General features: G+C 46.5%; 1 protein-coding gene across 2 annotated transcripts in view; it reads left to right on the forward strand.

Annotated features, from left to right (window-relative positions):
• The first annotated feature begins 566 nt into the window (after positions 1-566).
• SLC35F4 (solute carrier family 35 member F4) overlaps positions 567-25,162 on the forward strand; it is a 195,071-nt gene continuing 170,475 nt past the window's right edge. For both annotated transcript variants that reach the window (XM_054972376.1, XM_054972377.1), the window contains exon 1: positions 567-669. In XM_054972376.1, coding sequence (XP_054828351.1) covers positions 567-669 — 103 coding nt within the window. The remainder of the gene's footprint in view (positions 670-25,162) is intronic.

Raw genomic sequence — 25,162 nt, forward strand, 5'->3', positions numbered from 1 at the left:
GAGAGGCCCATCAATGGATGCCTACAGCAACAGAGGCTGTAAGATGCCTCTGACTCGCTAACTTTGGGCTTCTTCACACAGGGCCCGGAGAACTCCCTGCCACAAAATGAATACGATGTCTGAAAGTATTAGAGGCATTCCCAGAAGAGAGGCCCATCAATGGATGCCTACAGCAATAGAGGCTGTAAGACGCCACGTGCTCCTCTGACTCTCTAACTTTGGGCTTCTCCCCACAGGGCCCGGGGAACTCCCTGCCACGGGACGAGGCGCCCGCTCCCAGAGACGCGCAGCCCTTCCCGGCCGAGAGGCCCGTGCGCGCCCGCCCAGCGCCCGGCCCGCTCCTCCCGCCGCGGGGCTCCCAGCAGCAACTTGGCCGGCCGGGGCGGGGGAGGCGCGGCGCGGCGCTGCAGCCGGCGAGGCTGCGGCGAGCGCGGCGGGCTTTGCAGCAAGCCGCCGAGACGCGCTCCAGCGCCAGCCCCGGGCCGCCCGCAGCAGGCACGGCCGCCGGGCTCCCGCGCCGCTCGCCCCGGGCCGGCCCAGGCGGGCTGCCCCCGGCGCCCCTCTGCATGGACGTCAAGGCCGCCCCCAACGGGGTGGCCACCATCGAGGACCGCATCCTGCGCATCACCGGCTACTACGGCTACTACCCGGGCTACTCCAGCCAGAAAAGTAAGGGGGCTTCGCGGCGCCGGGCAGGGCGGATGGGGAGCGGGCGCGGGCGCCGCCTCGCTGTCCCGGGACTGGGATCTTCTGCCCCGGGATTGGGGTCCCCAGGAGAGACCCGGACGCAGGAACTGCAGCCGGGGGGTGCTTTTAGGAAGCCACCCCCTCCTGCATATATCTTGCATGCACACGTTTACATTTTACATCCGTCCTTATACATTTTGCACTTACACATCCATATATATATATACATCTTGCCTACATTCATACTGATGTATTTTGCACACCTGCATTCCTACGTCCATACGGACTTTGCATGCAGCTGCACAGATCTGTGAGAAGACTGGAATTGGAGCAGTGGGGTTGGAGAAGACTTTGAGGGATTGGAGTGGGGGGAGGGGAAGCTCTGATGGCTACCCACTAGGGCACGTTGCCATCAGGTGGCCGGAGATGCCCCGCGCCTCGTGGTCTTTCTCCTCCACCTCGTGTGTTGCTTTTTTGGTTTTTAAAAAGATCCTTTAAAGTCAGGAGCAGAGGGGTACTGCAGCCTCCCAGGGGCTTGAGTGTGCACATGTGTGAAGCGGAGGCTGGCTGGCACATGCCCGCGCATGGCTGGGACGGTTGCGGACTGGCATGGGGGAATGGGCTGTTGCAGATACTACAACATAGAGAGAACTTTCCGAGGGCCTCAGGGTTTTTCTGCATTCGCACATAGGTTGCCAAGCGGCCAAGAAAACGAGGGATGTGCATTGCATGTGGGAACCAGGCCACATATCTGTCTGGTGAAAGCATAGATCATGGCTGTGTTTGTGGCGTGCGCCAATCTGCAGGCGTTGCGGGATGCAGAAGCCCCATCCCTGCAGGAAATGCACCGCGGGCAAAAACTCTTGGGTGCTCTGTTCTCTGCAAACGAGAGAATCCAGCGTGGTGAAGCAGGCTGGAGGCTCATTAATTTTCATTCGATTCATTTAGCTTCTGTCAGATTGTGGCCAAAGTGACTGAAAATAACTCCTGCCCCATGCCATCTTTTCTTTGCCAGACTGCATCTCCCTCCCCAACCAAAGTTTCAAATATTTTTGAATAACCCACTTGTGTTGAAAATTCAGAGCAGGACATGTTCGGGAGCCATGTGAAAAGACTTTTAAAGGCACACTGTTATTATTTATTATTATTATTACTGTTATCCTCGCAGCACAATCCAGGCAGTTTATAAGCACGAACCTCTTATCACTTGAGCCACTCTTTTGATTGACATCTTCCATGGCACTGCTAGTATGCCTTCAGACAGTTAACATTTGATAGCAAGGTTGAGAACGGTTGGCGACTTTTTTTTACCTGCCGTTGCTGCCATGTGGCTTGAACAGCTGCATTGAAAAGCAACGTATAATTGTATTTTAACTGTGTAAATTGGATGCTTTTAGAATTTAACTATAATTGTTTTATATATTTTAACCTTTATGTGTTTTGTAATCTGCCCTGAGCCTGCTGGAAATGTGGGGAGGGCGGAATAAAAATCAAAAATAAATAAATAAATAGATAAATAAAAGTAAGAAGGCAAGGGAAAAATTTCTCTTGCTGGATTTATTTTTCCCATACAACTGTTAAGTTACAGCAGACCTGTGAGGAAAAAATGGTTGGAAACTTTATTCCTAAGGTTGTGTGAGTATCTGTGTGCGTGGGGTAACTTTGATCTACAGATTATATTTATTACATGACAGTGCAGTTTGGAAAAGGGGGAGGCATTCAAGTTTTGTATGGGAGAACTATTTTTTTTTCTTATTCTCCAGAATTTTCCCCTTCTGTAACTTTCTGGGTAAGTAGAAGGGAAATGATTTTCTTTTTTTCCCATTGCACCTGAAGAAGTGAGCCTAGTCTCATGAAAGCTCATGCTGGAATCAATGGGGTTAGCCTTTAAGGTGCCGCTGGACTTCTCTTTTGTTTGGCTACCCTGGTAAAGAACAGCCCGTGGTCCACCTTGTGTCAAAATAACTGTGTCTTTCGCTCTTTTAATGAGTTTTGCTGTTGGCACAATAAAATTGCTGCTCATTTTTCTAATTCATAGTTCTTGGCGTCCTTGCCTTAATTTCCTATAGTGGAAACTCAGAAAGAGCGGAGTCGTCTTTTTTTTTTTTTAAATAGAATTTGTATAGAAAAGAACGAAAGAGCTTGATAAGAGAATGGTAAGAAGTTGTTAAGGGTGGGTGTGCATCCTGTAGCTTTTAAATCACAACACGGAAATTTGTGCAAATACGCACACAACAGCTAGGCATAGAAGGCCCGTGCTCAGCATTCATGGTGGTGCAAGGATACTATCAGTATTCAGTGCTGAGTGTAATTGACCCTAAACAAACTTCAGAAGCTAGGAAAGTGTTGCTGAAACTAGAAACCCAGTGGATCTTCAGACTTAAAAGTTTGATACCTAAAGACTTGAATCAAGAAATGGATTTCTCTCAATTTCTATAGTAGAGGATATCCCTTTAATTACATGAGCGTTTCTGTTGAGCGTGGTAATTGACCAGCGTTTGGATATGAGGTCTGTATTTATTATTTATTTATTATTTATTAATTTTATTTTTAACCTGCCCTCCCAACAAGCGGGCTCAGGGCGAGGTACAACATTGATTAAAATACAACTTAAAATCAATCCTAAAAAAGCAACAGATAAAACACTGTGCCCCTTTCAGGGCAGCCAGCGGGAGTGGACTCTCCATACCCCTTGTAGAGGGAGACCAGTGGAAGGCTCAGCACTGATGGGCTAAAATTAGCCTCCACGATATGCCTGGCGGAACATCTCTGTCTTACAAGCCTGCCAAAATGATACAAGATCTTGGCGGGCCCGAGTGTCTTCCGACAGAGTTCCACCAGGTTGGGGCCAGGACTGAAAAGGCCCTGGCCCTGGTCGAGGCCAGCCGAGCCTCCCTAGGGCCAGGGACCACCAGTAGATGTTTTCTGGTTGAACGAAGTGCTCTCTGGGGCACATACAAGGAGAGACGGTCCCTTAGATATGCTGGCCCCAGTAGAGGTTGAGCTGTATTACCACATAGAAGAAGCTGACTGAATGCATTAAATTTGTTTGTGAAAGATAAAATTGTAAGTATAGAAAGTCATGTTTTATGTATATGCAGCACGTCGTGTATGTTTACATTGATTCTATATTAATTGCGGAAATTTGATACGGATTATATTGTACAAAGTAATTGTTACATTTAGAGTGATTTATTTCCACCTTTGTTGAAAAAGACTGGTTGTAAACCGTTTAGTGGTTGTAATTCTCAGGCACTGTGATAAGGCCGTTGAAGAAGCAAGGATAGCAAAAAGGGATATAGCCAATGTCGATGCACCCGTTGCCAACCCTCCAGGAAGCACCTTCGGGGTGCGGCTTGTCCGTTTAGGAACACCAGTGACCATCGTAGGCATCCAGGTGGTCACGGCGTCTCCTTGCCTGAAAGAAGAAAAAAGAAAAAACACGATTAGATATATATAAGAAGGACTTTTGGTGGACTAGTTTCATTAATATGATGTCGATGGGATAAGTATTGTAAAAGGTGTTGGTTTATCAATGCATTTCTATTTTTTGTAAAATAATACTGATTGCGGTTTATGATTGTTTACTTAAGACTTTATAGTCTCTTGGGATTTTGTGTCCTCCTTTTTGGCATTGTACAAGGATACTGGCACCAGCTGCTGATGGTTTGGACTCTATGCTCACAATGTTATCAGAGGTGGCATGGATGGTGCTCAATATATCGGAAAAAAGGAGCTGCTGGTTAGCCCTGAACATGCATGAGTACGCATGAACGCGCATGAGTGCGCATGAACGTGCATGAGTGCGCATGAGGCTGAACTTGTTGGCCCAACAAGTTCAGTATTGTCTATTCTAACTGGCAGCTGCTCTCCACAGTCTTTCACATCTTCTACTGTCCCATCTGTTCAACTACGGATGTTGGGAATAGAATATTCTGGGATATTTGGCATGCCAAGCAGAATCTCTTCTGCTCAGCCACATCCCCTCCTCACTGGATGTTGGCCCTGTCAGGTATCTAAGAGACAAGTCTTGCTTTTTGATTTTAAGCAGTGTGGCCGCTTTCTCCAGCATGGGGTGCTGGATCTTCCCTGGCTCAGATGCTCCGGGAATACACCCAAGTCAAGATGTCCCCATGAGAGTCTGGCTTCTCGAATGTGTAAATGTTGCTGCCTTTCCCCATTTTGTGTCATGATGGAAGCAGTGCCCCACCCACCACCAGGACCTAGCAGTCAGGCTCAACCAAGTGGCAGGACCTCCCCCACAACCAACCCTTGCAGTGTCGCTGCACACATGCAGCGCTCATAACAGATAATATTGGCTTTTCCTCTCTAGTTCAGCCTCATCGAACTCTCTGGTGCCTTTTCATTACATCCTTCCTCCAAAGAACTCAAGGGGACACACAGAGTTTTCCCATTTGTATTTTTATCATCATGACAACCCTAAAAGGTAGGCAACCCAAAGAGAAAGTGTTAGAGAATCACAGAATCACAGAGTTGGAAGGGGCCATATAGACCTTCTAGTCCAACCCCCGGCCCAATGCAGGATGAGCCTAAAGCATCCCTGACAAATATTCATCCAGCCTCTTCTTGAAAACTGCCACTGAAGGGGAGCTCACCACCTCCCAAGCAGCTGATCCCACCTTTGAACTACTCTGACTGTGAAAAAGTTCTTCCTAATATCCAGCCGGTACCTTTGTGCATGTAATTTAAGTCCATTGCTTCGGGTCCTACCCTCTGCTGCCAACTGGAACAGCTCCTTGCCCTCCTCCAAATGACAGCCTTTCAAATACTTAAAGAGAGCAATCCTGTCCCCCCTCAATCTCCTCTTCTCCAAACTAAACATTCCCAAGGCCCTCAGCATTTCTTCGTAGGGCTCAGTTTCCAGACCCCTGATCATCCTCATCGCTCTCTTCTGCACTCTCTCGATTTTGTCCACATTCCTTTGAAAGCTTACTGTTTTTTGGCCGTAGCAGCTGGTACCTAGGAATATGCTGCTTCTGAACACGGATGTTCCATTTAGCTATTGTGACCCAATAAAAATATCAGACTTGCCTTGCTGGATTGGACCAAAGGTCCATCTAGTCCAGAATTGTGCATTCAGCAAAAGTTCACCAGGCACTCCTGGATAGGTCACAACCAGGGCATTGAGAATAAAAACCTCTGCTCTTATATGTGAATGATCTATCTGACAGCCTCTTTTTAAATAATCCCTTTCACTTTAGGCTGAAGTAGTTATTTACAATCCCAAACCTTGGTTAGGTAGATTATTTCTTGGCAGTGAATGGCTACAAGTTTCCCTTGTCCCTTTTGTAGCAGAAGAATTTTACTTCTCAGAGAAGGAATGCAAGGGAGGGTCTTTGTCCAATTCGAATATTTCAGTGCTGGAAGTTTTCAATTAGGGACGGCGGGTGCCAAAGCTGCTGCCGGGGTGGGTTGGGGGACCGTGTTTTCGTTCTCTGTGAATCTGAGAATGGCCTGGTACTGTTTGTTTCCCTGAGCCACAGGCAGCCATCTGATGTGGAGTGATTCATTTTTATAACGGCTGGGAAATGACCCGTTATGGCTTTTATAGTTTCATTGTAATTTTCTATTTGGCAGAATCCGTGTGGGTTGCGCACAGGGCATTGGAAAGGCAGGGAAATGGGGTGCTGGTGAGACCAAAGCATTTTCCAGTGGGACTTTGCCCTCGCAGGGCATCTTTTTAAAACTGGGCTGCTCCCCGTGCAAAGTCTCTAGGGCAAAGGGCTCCAACAGAGGGCAAAGGGCTCCCAAAGAGGGCAAAGGGCTCCCACGGCAGGTAAAGTTCCCCCACAAAGTGCTTTGGCCTCCCCAGTGTCCTTTTCCAACTGGGCCTGGTGTAGAAATAGCGGGGGGCCTGTTTGAGGAATGCAGAAACAGAAAGAATCACAGGTTCTGAGCTACAAAAGGCTCTCCTGCTTTAAAAAAATAATAATGGGTATTTAAACTCTTCGCTGAAGGAATAAAATTGGAATCGGCCAAAACGGCAGTGCAGCCACTCCATGCTAAATCATTATTATTTACTTCAATTATACTCTGTCTTTCTCCCAAATGGGAACCGAAAGCAGCTTTCAGTAGAGAGAGACAATGTTATCCGGGAAGCATAGTTTAAATTTCACCTCTCTACAGACAGGGCCAATGTGTCCATTGAGGCCGGGCTGGCAGCCGCCTCGAGCACTAAGGTGCCGGAGGGGGTGCTGGGGGCAGGGGCGGGCACCACGGAGTTCAATTGCCCCATGCTGCTGCCACCGCTGCCAACACACAGCTGCGGGCCAGGCACGGCAGGCTGCTGAGGCAGTGCACGGAGCAACTGAACCAGAGGGCTGGGAGGACGCACGCGTGCCGTTCCAGCAGCATGCCCTGCGTGTGATGTCACATGCAGTGACGTCATCGCACAGTCTGGGTGCGCATGTGCTTTGCGCGTGTGCGTGGGGGAACAACAGACCTGAAGCTGCCTCAGGCTTCAGAAACCCTGGCACCGCCCCTGTCAACAGAGCCTGTAGGGTTTGTTAATTTTCCCTTCTCAGAAGGGGAGGTGAAATTAACAGAGCCTTATGGGAGGCACAGAGGAAATTAACAAACCCTCTGAGGAGCCATCTTTGCCGGTTCTATAGAGAGGTGAAGTTTAAACTGCACTTCCTGGCTAGCCTGAGTGTTCTCATTAAGATGTCCCATGTAGAGAGCCTCTTGGGTTACCATCAGTAGATGGCGGGGCGCATGAAGCAGGGCCCCTGAAGATGACTGTAAAGTTTGAGTGGGTTCATATGGGAGTAGATGGTCCTTAAGATATGCCGGCTCCAGGCCATATAGGACTTTAAATGTCAGCACCTTGAATTGGGACCAGAAGCAAATTGGGAGCCAGTGTAGGTAGAACAAGTCTGGAATAATACAATCTCTACAACCCACTCCAGGCAGCGTTCTGTACCAGTTGTAGCTTCTGTACAGTCTTCAAGGGCAGCCCCTAGTAGAGTGCATTGCAGAAGCCTAATCTAGATGAAAGAACGTGTTTAGCTTGGGAAAAGGGTAGCAGGAGAGGAGACATGATCTCTTCAAAATGCCTGAAGAGGGTGAAGATTTGATTTTCGCAGCTGCAGATGCTAAGACTACACCTAGAAGTACAGGAGGGCGGGTGATGCTTGAACCTTAAGAGAAACTTCCTAATGGTATGAACAGTCCAACTATGAAACTGGGTGGAGCGTGTTCTCTATTACGGAAAATCTTCGAGTGATGGTAGACACCTTTTGGGAATGCTCTTGACTTGGATTTCAGGCATGGAGCAGGAAGCTGGACTAGATGGCCTCTAATGGTCTTCTGGCTTCAGGACTGTGATGTCGTGGAGTGACATTTCCAGTTGGAATATACAGTGCGGACCCAGATGGACTCGTGGTTTGATTCCCTATAAGGGAGTTTTGTCTGTTCTTGATGCATCACGAATTGCACTCTCTGAGTCCGAACACGTTATGGCGCTTCTGCAAATTTTGGAACGAATACTGACCTATCTTTCGAGGCGGTCACGAGGAGAATTGCACGGAGGCTGTAATAGACGTCAGAAACGATGAATATTAACTCAATGACGAGTTGATGTAGTCGCAAGGTTTTTAGCACTGCAGTGATGCTGTTGCGTATTGACTGATGTCTTGGACGACTGTCATTTCCGTGAGAAATGCGTGTTGGCAGAATTGGAACCAAAATAGATACGATGAACATTACGAGTCTTCATCCATCTTTAAAATGTTAATGGTGACACAAGCAGCCGTGATTCAGATTGGGGGCCTGTGAGGATGGGGAGAAAACTATTATTCCTTCATGTTTCCCATGCTTTTCATAATTGAAACTGGAATTACCTGCACTACATATCAACATTTTAATGGGGAGAAGGCTAGGTTTTTGGTGGTCACATCCTTTCTCCTTTAAAATGCAAATAGGTGTGAGGAGCCTGGTATTAATTAACAAAACTGAGCACAGATTGAAGGGTTAAATCCGTTCCGCCCAAGCCCCCAAACTAAATCATAGCTGTGCACACGGAGGGAGGGAGGAAACTCCACAATCTTTGTATTGTCGAAGGCTTTCACGGCTGGAGAACGATGGTTGTTGTGGGTTTTCCGGGCTGTATTGCCGTGGTCTTGGCATTGTAGTTCCATTGTAGGAACTACAGTGCCAAGACCACGGCAATACAGCCCGGAAAACCCACAACAACCATCCACAATCTTTATCCCTTCTGTTTTGCCCCTTCTCATTTGTAGCCCTGTACTCTGTTAGCTTTTTCCAGCACCTGTCCATTACATGCTTGATTGAAAATAGGGTTGCCAACTCCAGGTTGGGAAATTCCTGGAGATTTGGGGGTGGAGCCTGGGGAAGGTGGAATTTGGGGAGGGAGCTCAGTAGCCCACCCTCTGAAACTACCATTTCCTCCAGGGAGCTTTGACCCTCCAACGCTCCTGCTTTGGAAATCTAGTTGGTCTTTAAGGTGCTATTGGACCTGGTTTTTTATCTTCAACTGCAGACCGACATGGCTACTTGCCTGAAACTGTAGTCTGGAGATCAGTTGTAGTTCCGGGAGAGCTCCGGACCCCACCGGGAGGTTTGCAACCCTAATTGAAAGTAAGCTTGAGCAATGCCTTCTCCAAAGTCATTCTCGGATAGCGGTAAGAGGGTTGTGTGTGAGACTTGAGTGTGAATCTTTAGTCATGAAGTTTCATTAAGTGACGCTGGGCTAGTTGCTGTCGCTCAGCCTAGTCCCCCTCCCAGGTTTGTTCTACGAATTGAACCCGAGACCTTCGGCATGCAAAGTGGATGCCTTGGGATCCACAGGAGTGGATCTATCTCTAGAGACAGGCAGAGAGCCTGGAACTGACTTCAGACGGTTAAGACCGGGAGCGGATGGGCCCTTTAACTCACTGGGAAAATTTCCACACATGGCTGCTCTGGAGGGCAGGAGCAATTGGTGCTGAGGCCTAGAGGAGTTGGCAGCAAAGCAGGAGCCACTTGGCTTAGAATCCAATGGGCAAGTTTAGGTTCACTACTGGTCAGGTCGTAGCTGTGCAGCCCCTGTGGCCAGACTCTCTGGGGCTGCCCTGCTTGCTATAGGACCCGTTCTGCCCCATTTCAGAATAAGTTTGGCATGCTTCACTCCAAGCCGTCCTGTGCCAGAGAACTGAGCAGTGAATAGTGTAAATTTTTGGCTGTGGCTCGTGAAATGTTTTTTTGTCATGCAAGAGCCAGCTTGCAGGTGGGACGTTAAAAATATAAACATGAGGGTGCGGGAAACAACCGGGATGCTTGCTTGCTTGCGTAAGGTGCCATCGAGTTGAAGCCAAGTTATGGCGACCCCAGAGGGTTTTCCAGGAAAGAGATGGCTTACCATTGTCATAGCAAATCTGGACTTCCTTGTTGGTCTTCCATCCAAGTACTAGCCAGGGCTGACCCGGCTTAGCTTCCAAGAGCTGATCAAGCTAGTTTGGGCCATCCAGGCTACAACAGGAGATGCTTAGCAAAGAAAAAAGGATGTCCCTCTTTGTGCAAGACATCTAATCTAGCCACATATCCTGAGCTGACTGAAGAGTCCCCATTTGCTTCGAGAAAATTCTTCTATTAGCATCTTTAAATTGAAGAACAGTTCAAAACATGAGTAGAATCTTTCCTAAGAGTCTGGCAAGCAACTTCTAAACTCGCGTGATTTCTTAATCTGGATGTAAGCTGGTGTAGGCTAGCAGTTAAACGAATGACCCACAAAGTCCCTACTTCAAATCTCGTATCTGCTACGAACATGAACAGTGACCTTTGGCACGACATTCAGCAATATGGTGGCTAATAACACAGACCTACCTTACAGGGTTGTTGTAAGGATTTTATTATGCTAATGTATGCTAAGCTCTTTGAATATTGAAATGGTATGTAAATATGTATGTACAGGGCTTTTTTTCTGGGAAAAGAGATTGTGGAACTCAGTGGGTTGTCAGCACAGGACCCCACTCTCCCACTCAGCAGCAGCCTGATCCTGACCATTTTGGACCCATTTTTGGCCATTTTCAGCCCTTTTTTGCCATTTTGGGCCCAATTTTGGCCCAGAATGGCCAGGATTGGGTTCAAAACAGCCAGGATAGGTGATGTCAGGGGGTGTAACATATACAAATCAATTATGCTAATGACACTCTTCGGGTGATGTCAAGGGGCGTGGCATGTACTAATGAGTTATGCTAATGAGTTATGCTAATGAGTTCCTGCAGCTCTTTTTCTACTAAATGACTTCTGGATGTATGGATGTGAAAGTTGGACAGTGAAGAAAGCTGACAGGGAGAAAATGGATTCATTTGAAATGTGGTGCTGGAGGAGAGTTCTGCGGATACCATGGATGGCCAAAAAGGCAAATAAGTGGGTATGAGATCAAATCAAGCCTGAATTCTCCCTAGAAGCTAAAATGACAAAACTAAGGCTATCGTACTTTGGTCACATCACGAGAAGGCAAGATTCTCTGGAAAAGTCAATAATGCTGGAAAAAGCGGAAGGCAATAGGAAAAGAGGAAGGCCTAAAATGAGATGGCTTGACTCAATAAAAGAAGCCACGACCTCCAGTTTGCAGGATCTAAGCAAGGTTGTTAATGATGGGACGTTATGGAGGTCTTTCATTCATAGGGTCGCCATAGGTCAGAGGTGACTTGACGGCACATAACACACACACACATGTAAATATGTGTAATTATCCAGGAAATTTTCCAGTCCCCTTTCTAGACAGTGACTTTCTCTCATGCGATTTAAGTCATCTCTCTTTAAGGAACTCTGCCAAAAATCCTGCACTTTAAAGGCACTCTAATTTATTGTGCTGAAAGCTTTTGTGGTCTGGAATTACGTTTGACAGCAAAAGATAATTATTTATATGATCTGCCTCTCAGTGTCCTGTGAACGAGACCAGAAATTTTTGGGATAGTGGTTAGGTCCCGCAGGCCGGAACTTTAGTACCAAACATAAGATCATTTTGCAAACAATATCCACTGCAGAATGTTACACAAAAGTGTTTTCCCCTTGCCCCTCCAATCCGCTGAGCAAAGAGATGAAACAGATAAGGGCTGTTGTGAAAAGTATATTTGCAAATAAAGGTACAGGCTACAAGATGAGCTCAGAATGTACCCCAGAACAAAGGAGCATGTTACTTTTAAGGGCTTGTGACATCATTTTGGAGAAACGAAAGTCACATTCAAAATAAGGCACCTGATCACTTTAAAACATAAAGAATCCATCTTATGCTTCTTGCTAGCTTAATATTATTGCTATATGATTAATCCATAGTCTTTACTAATATAAATCTGCTAATCCCACAAGAGCAATACTCAAAAGGCAAGACTTCGTGACATTTCAGAATCGAGAAAGGAGTTCATAGTGCTGACCTAAGCAGGTTTATGCCCTTCTAAATCCATTGAAGTCCCTTGGCTGAGAATGATGCGACTCTGTATAGGATTGCACTGTCAACGTCAAAAAGTATGAGATGGCTAAACTTAAGTCTCTGGTTAGGGAAAAGTCGCTGGATAAATATATTGATACCTGGATACCCTTTGTTGACTTTCTTCAGGAAACAGAGAAAAATGAACTGATGGTTTGGGCGTTTGGAGATTAAGAGTTGAAGAAATATGTTTTAGAGGGAAGGACGAGCAATCCACTTAGGGCTAATTTGGGGTTAAGATATGTTATTGACGGCAAAGGTAAATTTGAAGTTAGGTCATAATTTGTGGTATGTATAAATCATTTCACAGAGGAAATGGGTACTTATTCCTAATTCTTATCCTTAATTCTTATTGTAGTTTTTCTTTTCTTTTTTTGTGTGATTTTTTCAATTAACGGAATAATTTTTTTAATAAAAACTCTTATTATTAAAAAATGTTTTGGCTGTAGATTCATATTCTGAAACACAGAACTGCCTTGAATGCCTATAAATAGGCGGCAAGGGAGTCTAGTTTTAGCAGTAAAAAAGTTGAGAGGAGAAATTAACCTTAATCCTGCCAGTAACAGCTTTCCTATTCAAGCGTGTTTTGTCAGATACTTGAAATATCAGCGTCTGGCTTGGAGAAGAGCTATTTGTGCACTGCATTTTTTTTTATTCCTCTGAGAACAGGTAGGCCTGTATGAGGTAGGCCCAGGGCCGGTACCTCCATTGAGGCAACCCCGGCGATTGCCTCCAGCGCTGAGGCACTGGAGGGGGCGCCGGGGCGGGGGCGCGCGCTGCGGAGCTGACGGCAGCAGCGTGCGGGCGGCTGACCGGGAGGGATGGGAAGCTGCCCCCGGCCACCTGCCACGCCTGGCCCGCAACGACTGCCGCCTCCCAGCTCTCCTGTGCTGCTGCTGCCGCCGCCAACATACTCCCCTGGCCGGGAGCAGCAGTCATGGGCTAGGCGCAGCAGGTGTCTAGTGCAGTGTGCAGAGCAACAGAGTGGGAGGGCTGGGGAGGACGCATGCGTGCCTCCTCAGCCACCTGCCGTGCCTGGCTGGGCTGGCAGCCTCTCAGCCCTCTTGCCCAGCTGCCCGCCGTCCAGGTGCGTGCATGAGGAGACAGGAGCAGTCCTGAAGCTGCCCTCCCCCCCATGCCTCAGGCACCAGAAATCCTGGCGCTGGCCCTGGGTAGGCCACGCTGTGGGAAAGCGTCAGACCCAAGATCGACCAGGAATTTTGTGGCCAAGTGAGGATTTGAACACGGTTCTCCCGGATTCTAGTTCTAGTATCTGATGCAGGGAGCTTGGCTTTAGAAAGCTTATCCCGTGGAACTCTTGTTGGTCTTTAACGTGCTACTGGACTCAAATCTTGCTCTTCTACTGGAGACCAACATGGCTACCCACCTGAAACAGATAATCCCTTGGAGCTTTGAGGGAAATAAGTCACAGGAGGGAGAGGATTTTGCCTGCCTCACCATTTCTGGTGTCCCCTTTTCTTTCAATTGGAGGCCATGTCTTGGTGGAAGAGAGCACGCTTTAAAGTTGTGAAGCTCCAGGTTCAACCCCAGGCAGCTCCATTAAAAAAAAAAATTATCAGGTGGAAAATGTTAGGAAAGGTCCTTCTCCACCTGAACGCTGAAGCGGGCAGTACGGCAACTTGGTGTATCTGCAGTAGATCGTTGGCACCATTTAAACCCAAGAACTTAAGAGCGCTCCCATTTAGCTTGCCAGCTCCCTGCTATTCACTAATTCATACCGTCCTCTTTTCTTTTCGTTCTTCCACCATTTTAGCTTTTTTAAAAGGCCATCCTTCCTTCTAGACTCTATCTTAAGAACCGGTGTATTGCTTCTTAATATTTCTCCCAATATTTCTTAATGGGTGGACCCAGCAACGGTGCATGAAAAGGGCTGCATTTACCAAATTACCCACTCCCATGTGTATTCTATACATTTGCTTTTGTGGTGTCAGTCCATTTAAGAGAGGGAGGGAGAGAAAGGAATGAAAAAGGCATGTAGGCTTTTAAAGTCATTTGAGTAATTTAGAAAATGTTACACTTAATCTTTCATAAAGTACAGGCTTCTGGTTCTTTTGACACTCCTGCTGATTTTCTTGAGAGAGTTCTGCTGTCGTTTTGGGAACTCTTTTTTAGCCAGCCCTCCATGTACAGTACATGGAAGAAAAAGCGTGCGGCTTTCCATGTGCAAAAACCCATCTTAGAAACATCTCCTTTGAGGGTTTAATTTGAGCCATGTAGCCTGTTTTTAATGCTTCAGTCGAGTTTGCTTGTCAAAAGATGACTCAGAAAAGACGGGCAAGGGGAGGGCCTGGGGCGTAGTGGGAGACTGCATTCCTTAAAAATGGGATTTCAAATAACAAAACTGGGGGGAATGCGTTCCTGTGGCCTGGGACGATGGCTCCCTTTGCTAGCCCAAACACACAGTATTTAGCTAGATTCGAGTCCAGTAGCACTTAAAGACAAACAAGATGCCCACGGTATAAGCTTTCAAGTAGGGTTGCCAATTCCAGGTTGGGAAATTCCTGGAGATTTGGTTGTGGAGGCTGGGGACAGCGAGGTTTGGAGAGGAGAGAGACCTCAGCGAGGTATAAAGCCATAGACTCCACCTTCTGAAGTAGCCATTTTTCCCAGGGACGTTGATCTCTGTAGTGTGGATATCACTTGTAATTCCAGGAGATCTCCAGGCCCCACATGGAGGCTGGCAACCTTCCTTTCGGGAGTCAAGCGCCCTGCATCAGACGGGAGCTTTGACTCTTGAAAGCTTGCACCTGGAAATCTTGTCGCTCTTTAAGGGGCTACTGGATTTAAATCTTGCTGCGGACCAACATGGCTACCCACCTGAAAGTATTTCGCTAAATGACAGACGCGATATCATCGGACCGTGCCAGACGTCCAAGAAATCAGTGTCAAGTCCCATCAAAAAAGACCACATTAGAGCACGTTATCTGACTGATCTCACAGTCTATAAGCTTAGGGTAGCCTTCGCGACATTACGCTTCCAGTCCATGCCAACTGAGATGATACTTGGGCGATTCCAAAAAACCCCCATCGATCAGCGGATATGTATATGTGGAACCTCAATTGAGGACTTAACACAATATGTTTTAAATTGTCCCTTATACCAGGAACCAAGGGGAAAATTTCTTGCGAATATTTTGTCTGGTCTCCATCTTCTGTCTGACTTTGATAAATTAAATTTTATTCTTTCAGATACAGACCCTTTTATTTCGAATAGGATGGCCTTCTGTGCCCTGGCTGCTAGGAAAATAAGGGCACATGTGGTAGCCAGGAGAGTAAACACCTGACATAGATTAGAAACCGTTCGGTTTTAATGTTGTTTAATGTTTATATTTTAGGTAAAATGCATTTTATAATAATTTTATTTATAGCTATGTAACTATATTTGTATTCTTGTATCTTTTTGCTGTTTTTAATGAATGATTTTAGATTGTGAAGGCCCAGGGCTCATTTCGAGGGGGAACGCTCAGGAACGCAGTTCCGGCAGTTCCCCAAAGAGGTCACATGTCAGGTGGCCCCGCCCACCTGACTCTCAGCCATTTTGGGCCCGTTTCGGCCTGGACTGGGGCCGACATGACCTGGATCGGGCCTCTGACGGGTGGTGGATGACTCTCCCACTCAGCAGTGGCCCAATCCTGACCATTTTGGGCCCCTTTCCAGACATTTTCAGCCCCTTTTTGCCATTTTGGACCCAATTTCGGTCCTGAATGGCCAGGATTAGGTCCAAAAGAGCCAGGATAGGTGATGTCAGGGGGTGTGGCATATGCAAATCAGTTATGCCAATGACACGCTTCTGGTGATAGCAAGGGACGTAGCATATGCTAATGAGTTATGCTATTGAGTTCCTCCAGCTCTTTTTCTATGAAATGACCCCTGTGAAGGCCTATGTCCACATACATTAAATTTGCATCCTTATCCTTATCCAGTGCCAAGCCACCTTCCCTCCCACCGGGAGGGTAGGAATCCGGCAATCCTAGCTAGGGCTGGCCTTTTATTTGTATCGTTCTCTAGTTCTATAATCCTAGCCCTACTGCATCGTTTATTGGACATCTCGTGCTGTTGATGGAATAGGTCTTAATTTTTTTGTAATCCGCCTTGAGTCTCAGTGAGAAAGGCAGACTATAAATGAAGCAAACAGATAAGTAAATATATGGGTACATTGCCGTTTCCGCTTCCCCCATGAGGCAATCAGCAGCTGGGGAGGGCAATTAAGGCTGGGAAAATGGAAGTACATGAAAGGGTTAAATCCCCCCCCCCAATGCTATAGCTGCAATTCTTGGTTGCCATTTACAGCTCAAAACCACGGGGGAGCTGTTCACCCGTCTTCAACATCATGCAAGATTTGGCCCTGGCACCCCCCCCTTTCTGCGGCATTACACTGCCTTGGTGAATAATGAAATTTCTTACGAAATTTCTCTGCAATCAATACAGCCTCCTTTGTTTTACAGAAGCGTTTGGCCGAGAACATTGTCCCACTTTATGTATTTTTGACCATTTTTTAAAAGGGCAGGCTGGCTTCAATTTTCAGCGAAATATTTGCAAGCTGTTAAAAGTTTACCGTCATTTATCCCGGCTTGTTTTGTTGAGAGTATTCACAGAAGCCGGAGGCTAAAATGGACCAAATCTTTTATTTATACAAATGTTTTGTTTGTTCTTCACGATGAATGAATTGCTGAAGTTTGGTGATCTGCAGCTCAACCTTTGGGGGGAAAAAATCCCCACCTCAATTAATATGCATTCTTTCCCATTTCTCCCTTCTCCTTTAAATCTATTCGCCTTCTACATTATGCAGTATGAATGCTAGACAAATGTCTGCCCCATAAATTGTTATTTGTGATACCATTTTAAAAATCACCAGAACATAGAAGGCGTAGAAGTGCTGCGTGCTGCTTTATTTCTCTTGTAAAGTCTTACTTTGGAAATGAATTTGAAGGTGCAGCTCTATAAAATGAAGGCGCCATCTGGAAGATACCGTCGCGGGGAGGAGTTGATTCCAGCCTCGCACTTCGCGGGCAAGGCTGGGTCTTGACAAATTTAATCTATCCAGTCCCGTGGGTGCAATTTCCGCAGGGAACTGCAGCTCTTGCTGCAGAACAAGTACAGTGATTTGTATGCTGCTGCCCCAAGTCCCTCTTAGAATCACTTTGTGCCACAGAATCTTTGAATTTAGAAGAATTAAGAACCTAGGAATATTGGTGTTGACGGGGTACCCAGAGGCCACTTCAGTCTACCAGGACACTCCATCAAGGACTTAAAGGTCGCTGTAGTTCAACAGAAACCTTTCAAAAACAAAATCCAACGGGAAGCTGCTGAATTGGAATTCATATGCAAATTTGACTCAGTCAGACTTGGATTGAATAGAGACTATGAATGGTTATCTCATTATCAGAAGTTACTGATTTCATTAACAGAAGCAAACCGATCTCATTATCAGAAGTAAACTGATTTGCATCTACTCCCGCCTCCCCTCACCACCTATATATCTCTAGCCCGTTTCTTTGTACCCTCCATGCATCTGACAAAGGGAACTGTGGTTCTCCAAAGCTTATGCTACAGTAAAGTTGGTTAGTCTTAAAGGTGCTACTGGACTCTTACTATTTCTCTCAGCGCGTGTTCATCAAGTGTAGGGAGATGCAATGTTATCCAGGAAGCGTAGTTTAAAAAGACAGATCTGGCAGAGATTGCTCCATAGAGGGTTTGTTCATTTCATCTTCGCTTCCCCGAAGGCTCTCAATTTCACCTCTCCAGTCTAAAGCTGTGTGGGATCGCAAACAGAGGGCAGCGAGGAATGGAAATGGGCTGGAGTTGCCTTCCAGAGCCGGGACCCAGAGAGGTTCTAATGGGCTGACATTTCCCCTTCTGGCATTTCACAGCCCCTTCACACAGCTCCAGTGTATAGCAAAGCCTTTGCCCTGCCGCCAGCTCTATCTTTTTAAACTACCCTTCCCGACTAACATTGCATCTCCCTACATGTGTTCTTCACGTGTCAAATGTCTCATGACTCCATGACCTTGGTCCCTTATATCTACAGGACTACCTCGCTCAGTACTGTATCAGATTTCTGCTTGTTTTCACATTTCTTCTATCCATCCCTTAGTGCACTGTTTATTGAACGTCCCAACCGCTGATCATATTGACTTGTTCTGTGTAATCTGCCTTGAGTCTCAATGAGAAAGGCAGACTAAAAAGAATGAAAATAATAAATACATTTCTCCATGTGGACGGTTACTGTTAGATAGCGGTGGAGGAGAGGTGTGTGTGTGCATACACAAGCAATGCAGCTGACTGCCCTTTGGCTTCAGATGTTTGGTGGAAAGCATTTGTGGTTAAGAGTCCTGCTTACTTTATAAAGTTGTTTGCGGTAAGGACCGTTAAGTGGATGGAATGCAAACCCCCCCCCCATGTAACATGCGGATAAGGCTTTATTTGGCTTTTTTGGCTCTGCATTCCTTTGCTTTGTCTGTGCATCCACGGTTGTTCCTCAAGCGAAGCTGGGTGAGGGGGGAGACAGAGAGAAGAATGCATTATTCTAGGAAGGATGATGCTTCCTTGCATAGTTGAAGGGTCCTTCCAGTTGCGTCTTGTCGAGAAGTTTGACACTTTTTGGGTGGCAAGATTTGGAACAAAATCAAAAAGAGTCCAGTAGCACCTTTAAGACTAACCAATTTTATTGTAGCATAAGCTTTCGAGAATCACAGTTCCCTTCGTCAGATGCATGGAGGGCAAAAAGAGAAACCGATTCCCTTGCGCTGCTGCACTCAGCAACCAAAGCACACGTTTAAACCTCTCTCAGGGAGATCAGTGGGATTTAAAAGTACTAAACGAGTGTAGTGTAGCGGTTAGATTGTCAGACTAGAATCTGGGAGCCAAGCGACAAGCGAGGAATTACACTTGCCTGGCAAGTGAACAGACTCACATGTATTCCTCCCCGTTCACTTGCCATTCACTTGATCTAGAATCTGGGAGCCAAGCTACAAGTGAGGAATGACACTTGCCTGGCAAGTGAACAGACTCGCGTGTGTTCCTCCCTGTTCACTTGCCATTCACTTGCTCTCCACTTGATCAAATGGAGCGCAAGTGAATGGCAAGTGAACAGGGAGGAACACACGTGAGTCTGTTCACTTGCCAGGCAAGTGTCATTCCTCACTTGTAGCTTGGCTCTGGGAGACCCAAGTTTGAATCCCGACTGTGCCACAGGAGCATGCTGGTTGACTTTGGGTCAGTCACACACTCTCAACTGAACCTACCCCGCAGGGTTGTTGTGAGGATAAAATGGAGGGGAGGAGAAGGATATAAACCACTGGGGGGAAAGATGGAGTAATAAATAAAGTAAATAAAATTAACTTGAGACAGCAAATGTCAAGATGTTTTTCATGAAGATGGACCCCACCCCTGGCTAATGGAAAACTGTTAACATTTCTAGTCACTCACTCCTCTTGAAGCAGAAATTACAGATCTGGAGAAAGGAACAGAGGAGGGCAAACAAAATGGTAGAAGGGCTATAGTAGCTTCTCTAGAAACCAAAACTGAAGAAACTCGGGCCTTTCAGCGTAGAATGAAAGACAACTGAGGGGGCATGATAAGAAGTTTATAAAATTATGCACGAGAGGGTTGAGAAAGTGGAGAACTTTTCTCCCTCTACCAAAATATTAAGAGCACTTAATGAAATTAATGAGCAGTGGATTCAGCGAATCCCAAAAGAAGGACTTCTTCATATACAGCCTTAACCAACTTCGTCATCTGAAATTGCTTCGCTTTCCAAGATACAAGGACAGATGGACTCACATTCTAGCAGTATCTGAAGAAGTGTGCTGTGACTCACGACAGCTCATACCCTATCACAAATTTTGTTAGTCTTATAGGTGCTACTGAAGAAGTGAGCTGTGACTCACAAAAGCTTACACCCTACCCCAAATTTTGTAAGTCTTACAGGTGCTACTGGACTCTCGCTCTTTTCTGCTCATATCTGAAGAAGTGAGTTGTGACTTATGAAAGCTCATCCCCTACCACAAATGTTAGTCTTATAAGTGCTGCTTTTTTTCTATAGCCTAACCAACTGTCGGATTTTTCTGCCATGAGATGTGGTAATTGCCATCATCTGAGAAGGTTTCAGAAGGGGTTCAGAAAAAAATGAGTTATTTGAGACTCTGTAGTCGTTGATGGCTATTGGAAATGAAAGGTAAATCGAACCTCCCGGTTTAAGAGCAGTTTATCTCTGAATACCAGTTGCTGTTAGGGGGGAGCATGTTGCATTCTTGACCTGCTTGAGGACTTCCTGGAAGCACTTGGTTAATTTTTCTGGGAAGCTGGATGGGATGGGCTTTGGATCTAATCCAGTAGGGCCCCTTCGTGTTTAAACTGTGCAACACGCATTGCAGTCTTCTTCCCAACTGAATAACAACAACAACAACATTCGATTTATATATTGTCCTTCAAGACAACTTAATGTCCACTCAGAATGGTTTACAAAGTGTGTTATCCCGAATCAATTCAGCAGTGCCGGGGCCAATTTGCAAGTCCCAAATCATTCCAAATCGGGCCTGATTCGGGTTAAAAACGTGAATTGGAAACCCGAAGCGCACAGCCCTAGTTATTATTATCCTCATGACAATCACCCTGTGAGGTGGGTGGGGCTGAGAGAGCTCTGAGAGAGCTGTGACTGAGCCAAGGTCACCCAGCTGGCTTCAACCGGAGGAGCGGGGAATCAACCCAGTTCTCCAGATTAGAGTCCTGCCTCTCTTAACCACTACCCCAAACTGCACTTCAGTAATTCCTATCTGTTCACTTTCTTTCTTTACTACTTTTTTTTTCTTTTGGTGAATTCTCACTGTTGATGATATTTAAATGCCAAGCCTGCTGTCTGGCCGCCTTTGGTGGCCCTCGGAAAGGTTTACACTGAGACCAACTAACGGATCGCCAAACCAAATAAAACCTCAGAAAACAAATTAAAAAATATGTCTCCAAATACACCGACACCAGCAGCAGTCTCTCTGCTTTAAAAACAAGTAATGATCTTATCTCTCCGAAGGCACGGTGGAATAAATAATACCTTGCCAGATCTGCTGAAAAATGCAACGGGAAACGGGGAGCTTCCTTGGGGAAGTAATTCCACAACGCTGGCACCATCATCGATCTCTATGATTGATGTTATGGATCAGCTGCTTATGATGGATGTTCCTCTTGCCCCGGACAACATCGATACCCGAAGTGTCGTCTTTTCATACAGAGCCTGAATTCCTTAAACACGCCCAAATCCATTCTGTTTGGGGCTGGGAAGTCTTTAGTTGTGCACCTTGAATTTAGCCCAGAAGCAAGCTAGTTATTAGTGCGACTCTCGGAGAAGGGAATTAAGATTTCTGTAGCTCTGCAGTGAATATATTGAAGGTGCTGTGTGAATAAATGAGCCGTTGTCTAAATGTAGCACTTTGCCTTCTGGATATAACCCTGCAGAAGTGCTTGCTTAATTTCGAGGAATCTGGAGTTATCTGCTTTGGGAGATGCATGCAATTGTGTAACTTCTTGTTCCGGGATGCAGAAAAGGGGCTACCCACTGTCAGGTCTTGCTGGATAAGTCCCCCAAGTCCTTCACTGCCAACACTCAGATGTATGAGTTAAAGTAACTTTATTGAAGAGACATATCAGTATCAAGATGCTTGGACAGTATCGTTGGCAGAAGTGACGCAAGAGGGGTAAGCAAGGTTAGTTATAGGGGAACGTTCCCACCCCTAGGAAAAGGGATTGTTAAAGTTTGGGCACAAAGTGTCCGGAGCCCGGGAGATTTGGAATAAGAGACGAATGAGCTCATCACAGTTCTCAGGGAAAGCTGACTTCGGCTGATACTTCAAGGCCACGTTCTCAAGCCGCGGGGAAAGTGAAAGCAAGGCACCTGCAAGATAAGCAGCTAACAACCAAGTGGTAACTATGCCCCCCTTATACAGTCTCAGCAGTTCAGAACATTAGACATACAAACAATCATGGCAGATATACAGGGGTGTATCTGACACCCGCACGGTGCTCTGCTACTGAAGCGGCTGTCTTTGTGGAATGAAGATTGCAAACTGTTAAGGGCGTCTAAGCCCCTCGTTAAGCACTTGTTCAGAGTAGTCCCATTGCCATACAGCAAGATACCGGGCCTGCTAGTTACTTGGAATAGGTGGCACTGAATTCAGTACAACTCACTTCCAAGTAGGGTTGTCAACAGCTTGGGAGGGAAAATGCTGTCCCTTTAACAGAAGTTTAATGGGATGTTATTTACCAGGTTATGTTATTCAGCTGCCCATTTCCACATGTTAAGGCTCTGTTAAAGTGCAACACATTTTTTCCCCCTTCCACGTTGCTGGCAATTCTACTTCCAAGTAAGTGTGCACAGGGCTCATTTCGAGGGGGAACGCGCAGGAACGCAGTTCCGGCAGTTCCCCAAAGAGGTCACATGTCAGGTGGCCCCGCCCACCTGACTCTCAGCCATTTTGGGCCCGTTTCAGCCTGGATTGGGGCTGAAACAGCCCGGATAGGGCCTCTGATGGGTGGTGGATCACTCTCCCAATCAGCAATGGCCTGATCCTGACCATTTTGGGCCACTTTTTGGCCATTTTCAGCCCCTTTTTGCCATTTTGGGCCCAATTTCAGCCCTGAATGGCCAGGATTGGGTCCAAAACAGCCAGGATAGGTGATGTCGGGGGTGTGGCATATGCAAATCAGTTATGCTAATGACACACTTCTGGTGATGGCAAAGGGCGTGGTATATGCTAATGAGTTATGCTAATGTGTTATGCTAATGAGTTCCTCCAGCTCTTTTTCTACGAAATGACCCCTGAGTGTGCATAACATCAGAAGTGCTTCCCTTTGATTGGATCAGGGCTTTTTTTCTGGGAAAAGAGGTGGTGGAACTCAATGGGTTGCCCTCAGGGAAAGAGCAAGAGTCCAGTAGCACCTGTAAGACTAACAAAATTTGTGGTAGGATATGAGCTTTTGTGAATCACAGCTCACTTCTTCAGACAATGGCTAGAATGTGAGTCCATCTGTCCTTATATCTTCAGCACAGTATCTGAAGAAGTAAGCTGTGCCTTATTTCTGTTAGTCACAGTTTGTTAGTCACAGTTTGTTAGTCTTATAGGTTCTCCTGGACTCTTGCTCTTTTCCTTGCAATGTATTAAACCTTCCTTGCAATGTATTACATTTAAGATTTTATAGTTACAGTGCATCTCTTCTTGGAAAGGAACACAAAATTTGAGTACCAGATAGAGAATACTCTGACCTGGTTACCCCATGCAAGCCCGATCTTGTCAGATCTTGGAAACTAAAGCAGAGTCAGCCTTGGTTAGTAATTAGATGGGAGACCTCCAAAAAAGACCAGGGTTGCAGAGGCAGGCAATGGCAAATCACCTCTGTTCGTTTATTGCCTTGAAAACCCCAGCAGGGGTCGCCATAAGTCAGCTATGACTTGATGGCACTTTCCACCACTAAATCGCAAATGGTTCCTTGGAATAAGGAACAGATGAAAAGCCTGATCTCCTCTGAAAGCATGTAAGCAGGGCACAGCAGCCAAACCTTCCCTTTCTGTTGACCCCACCGCAACTGGTTTTTAGAGGTATACCACCTCTGAAAACGGAGGTTCTATTTAGCCACCATGCTAATAGACATTGATGAAATTATCTTCCATGAATAACGGAGGATTGGAAATCAAAATGGGAGCTCTCTTCATATGGGTATATCCAGCTGGTTTATACAGAGTCAGGTCAGCTCAGATAATGCAACTGATATAGCCTTATTGTATGGGTCAAAAAAGGGGTCAGCTGCGCAAGCACTGAGTCATTACTGACCCATGGGGGGACGTCGCATCACGACGTTTTCTTGGCAGACTTTTTGTTACGGGGTGGTTTGCCATTCCCTTCCCCAGTCATCTACACTTTACCCCCAGGAAACTGGGTACTCATTTTACCGACCTTGGAAGGATGGAAGGCTGAGAGCCAAACTACAAGTGACGCCTGACACAGGTTGGACACTTGTCAGCTTCACTCAAGTTTTGATGGGAAACGTAGGCATCCTGGTCTTGTAGCTTGGCTCTCCGACGGCTGTCCAATGGACTTTTCAACTGTCACCTGTCCAACATTCCACCAAGCTGCCTACATTTCCCATCAAAACTTGAGGGAAGCTGACAAGTGTCCAACTAGTGTCAGGCGTCACTTGTAGTTTGGCCCATAGTCAACCTTGAGCTGGCTTCCTGAACCTGGCCTCCGTTGGGATCGAACTCAAGTTGTGAGCAGAGCTTGGGCTGCAGTACTGCAGCTTACCACTCTGCGCCACGGGGCTCCTCCATTGTAGGGGACAAAGGAACAATAATCATCTCCCTCCCGGTTGTGGGGCCAGTCTTGGCATGACATGATGGAGCTAATATGGAACCACGCTCAGAATGTCAGATGAGGTTGCTGGAGATTCGTGCTCAAATCCCTGATCTGCCATAAAGCTCACTGGATGCCCTTGTGTCAGTCACAACTGTGTCAGATTAAACAACCTTACAGAATGGTTGTGAGCACAGAATGGGGAAGGGGGAACCTTGAGCCTGCCCCCCCACCCCTGGGGTCAGTGGACGTGGTTGCAGTGGCAGCAGAAGAGCAGGAGGGGATAAGAAGCTCCCATCTTTCTCTCGTCTCCATGGCAGCTGAAGCTTTGGCCTCCCAGGTGCCAGGGATCCTGGGAAATGTGGTTTATAGTGGAAGTCCAATGAGACTGGTAGCCTGGGAACATTCTATCTGCCAGGATCCCTGACTGGTTGTTGCAGCTGCAGCCCTGTAAGCAAAGGGGGATGGTAACAGTGAGACTGGGAAGTTCTCCGATTGGGATTAAATCTGAACTGAAAAATCGTGGCTAGGGGTGGGAGTTGGTTTGGAGTACTGCAAGCTGGGCAAATTGTTATCCCCAGCCAATCTTCCTCCAGCTTTATGGGCATCATTGTCTGGCACAGAGTGGGGTTTGCATGATCAAGGAAATGAATCCTGGGTGTATGGC

This window comes from Eublepharis macularius, chromosome 2 (genome assembly GCF_028583425.1).
Source record: "Eublepharis macularius isolate TG4126 chromosome 2, MPM_Emac_v1.0, whole genome shotgun sequence".
Classification (NCBI taxonomy): domain Eukaryota; kingdom Metazoa; phylum Chordata; class Lepidosauria; order Squamata; family Eublepharidae; genus Eublepharis; species Eublepharis macularius.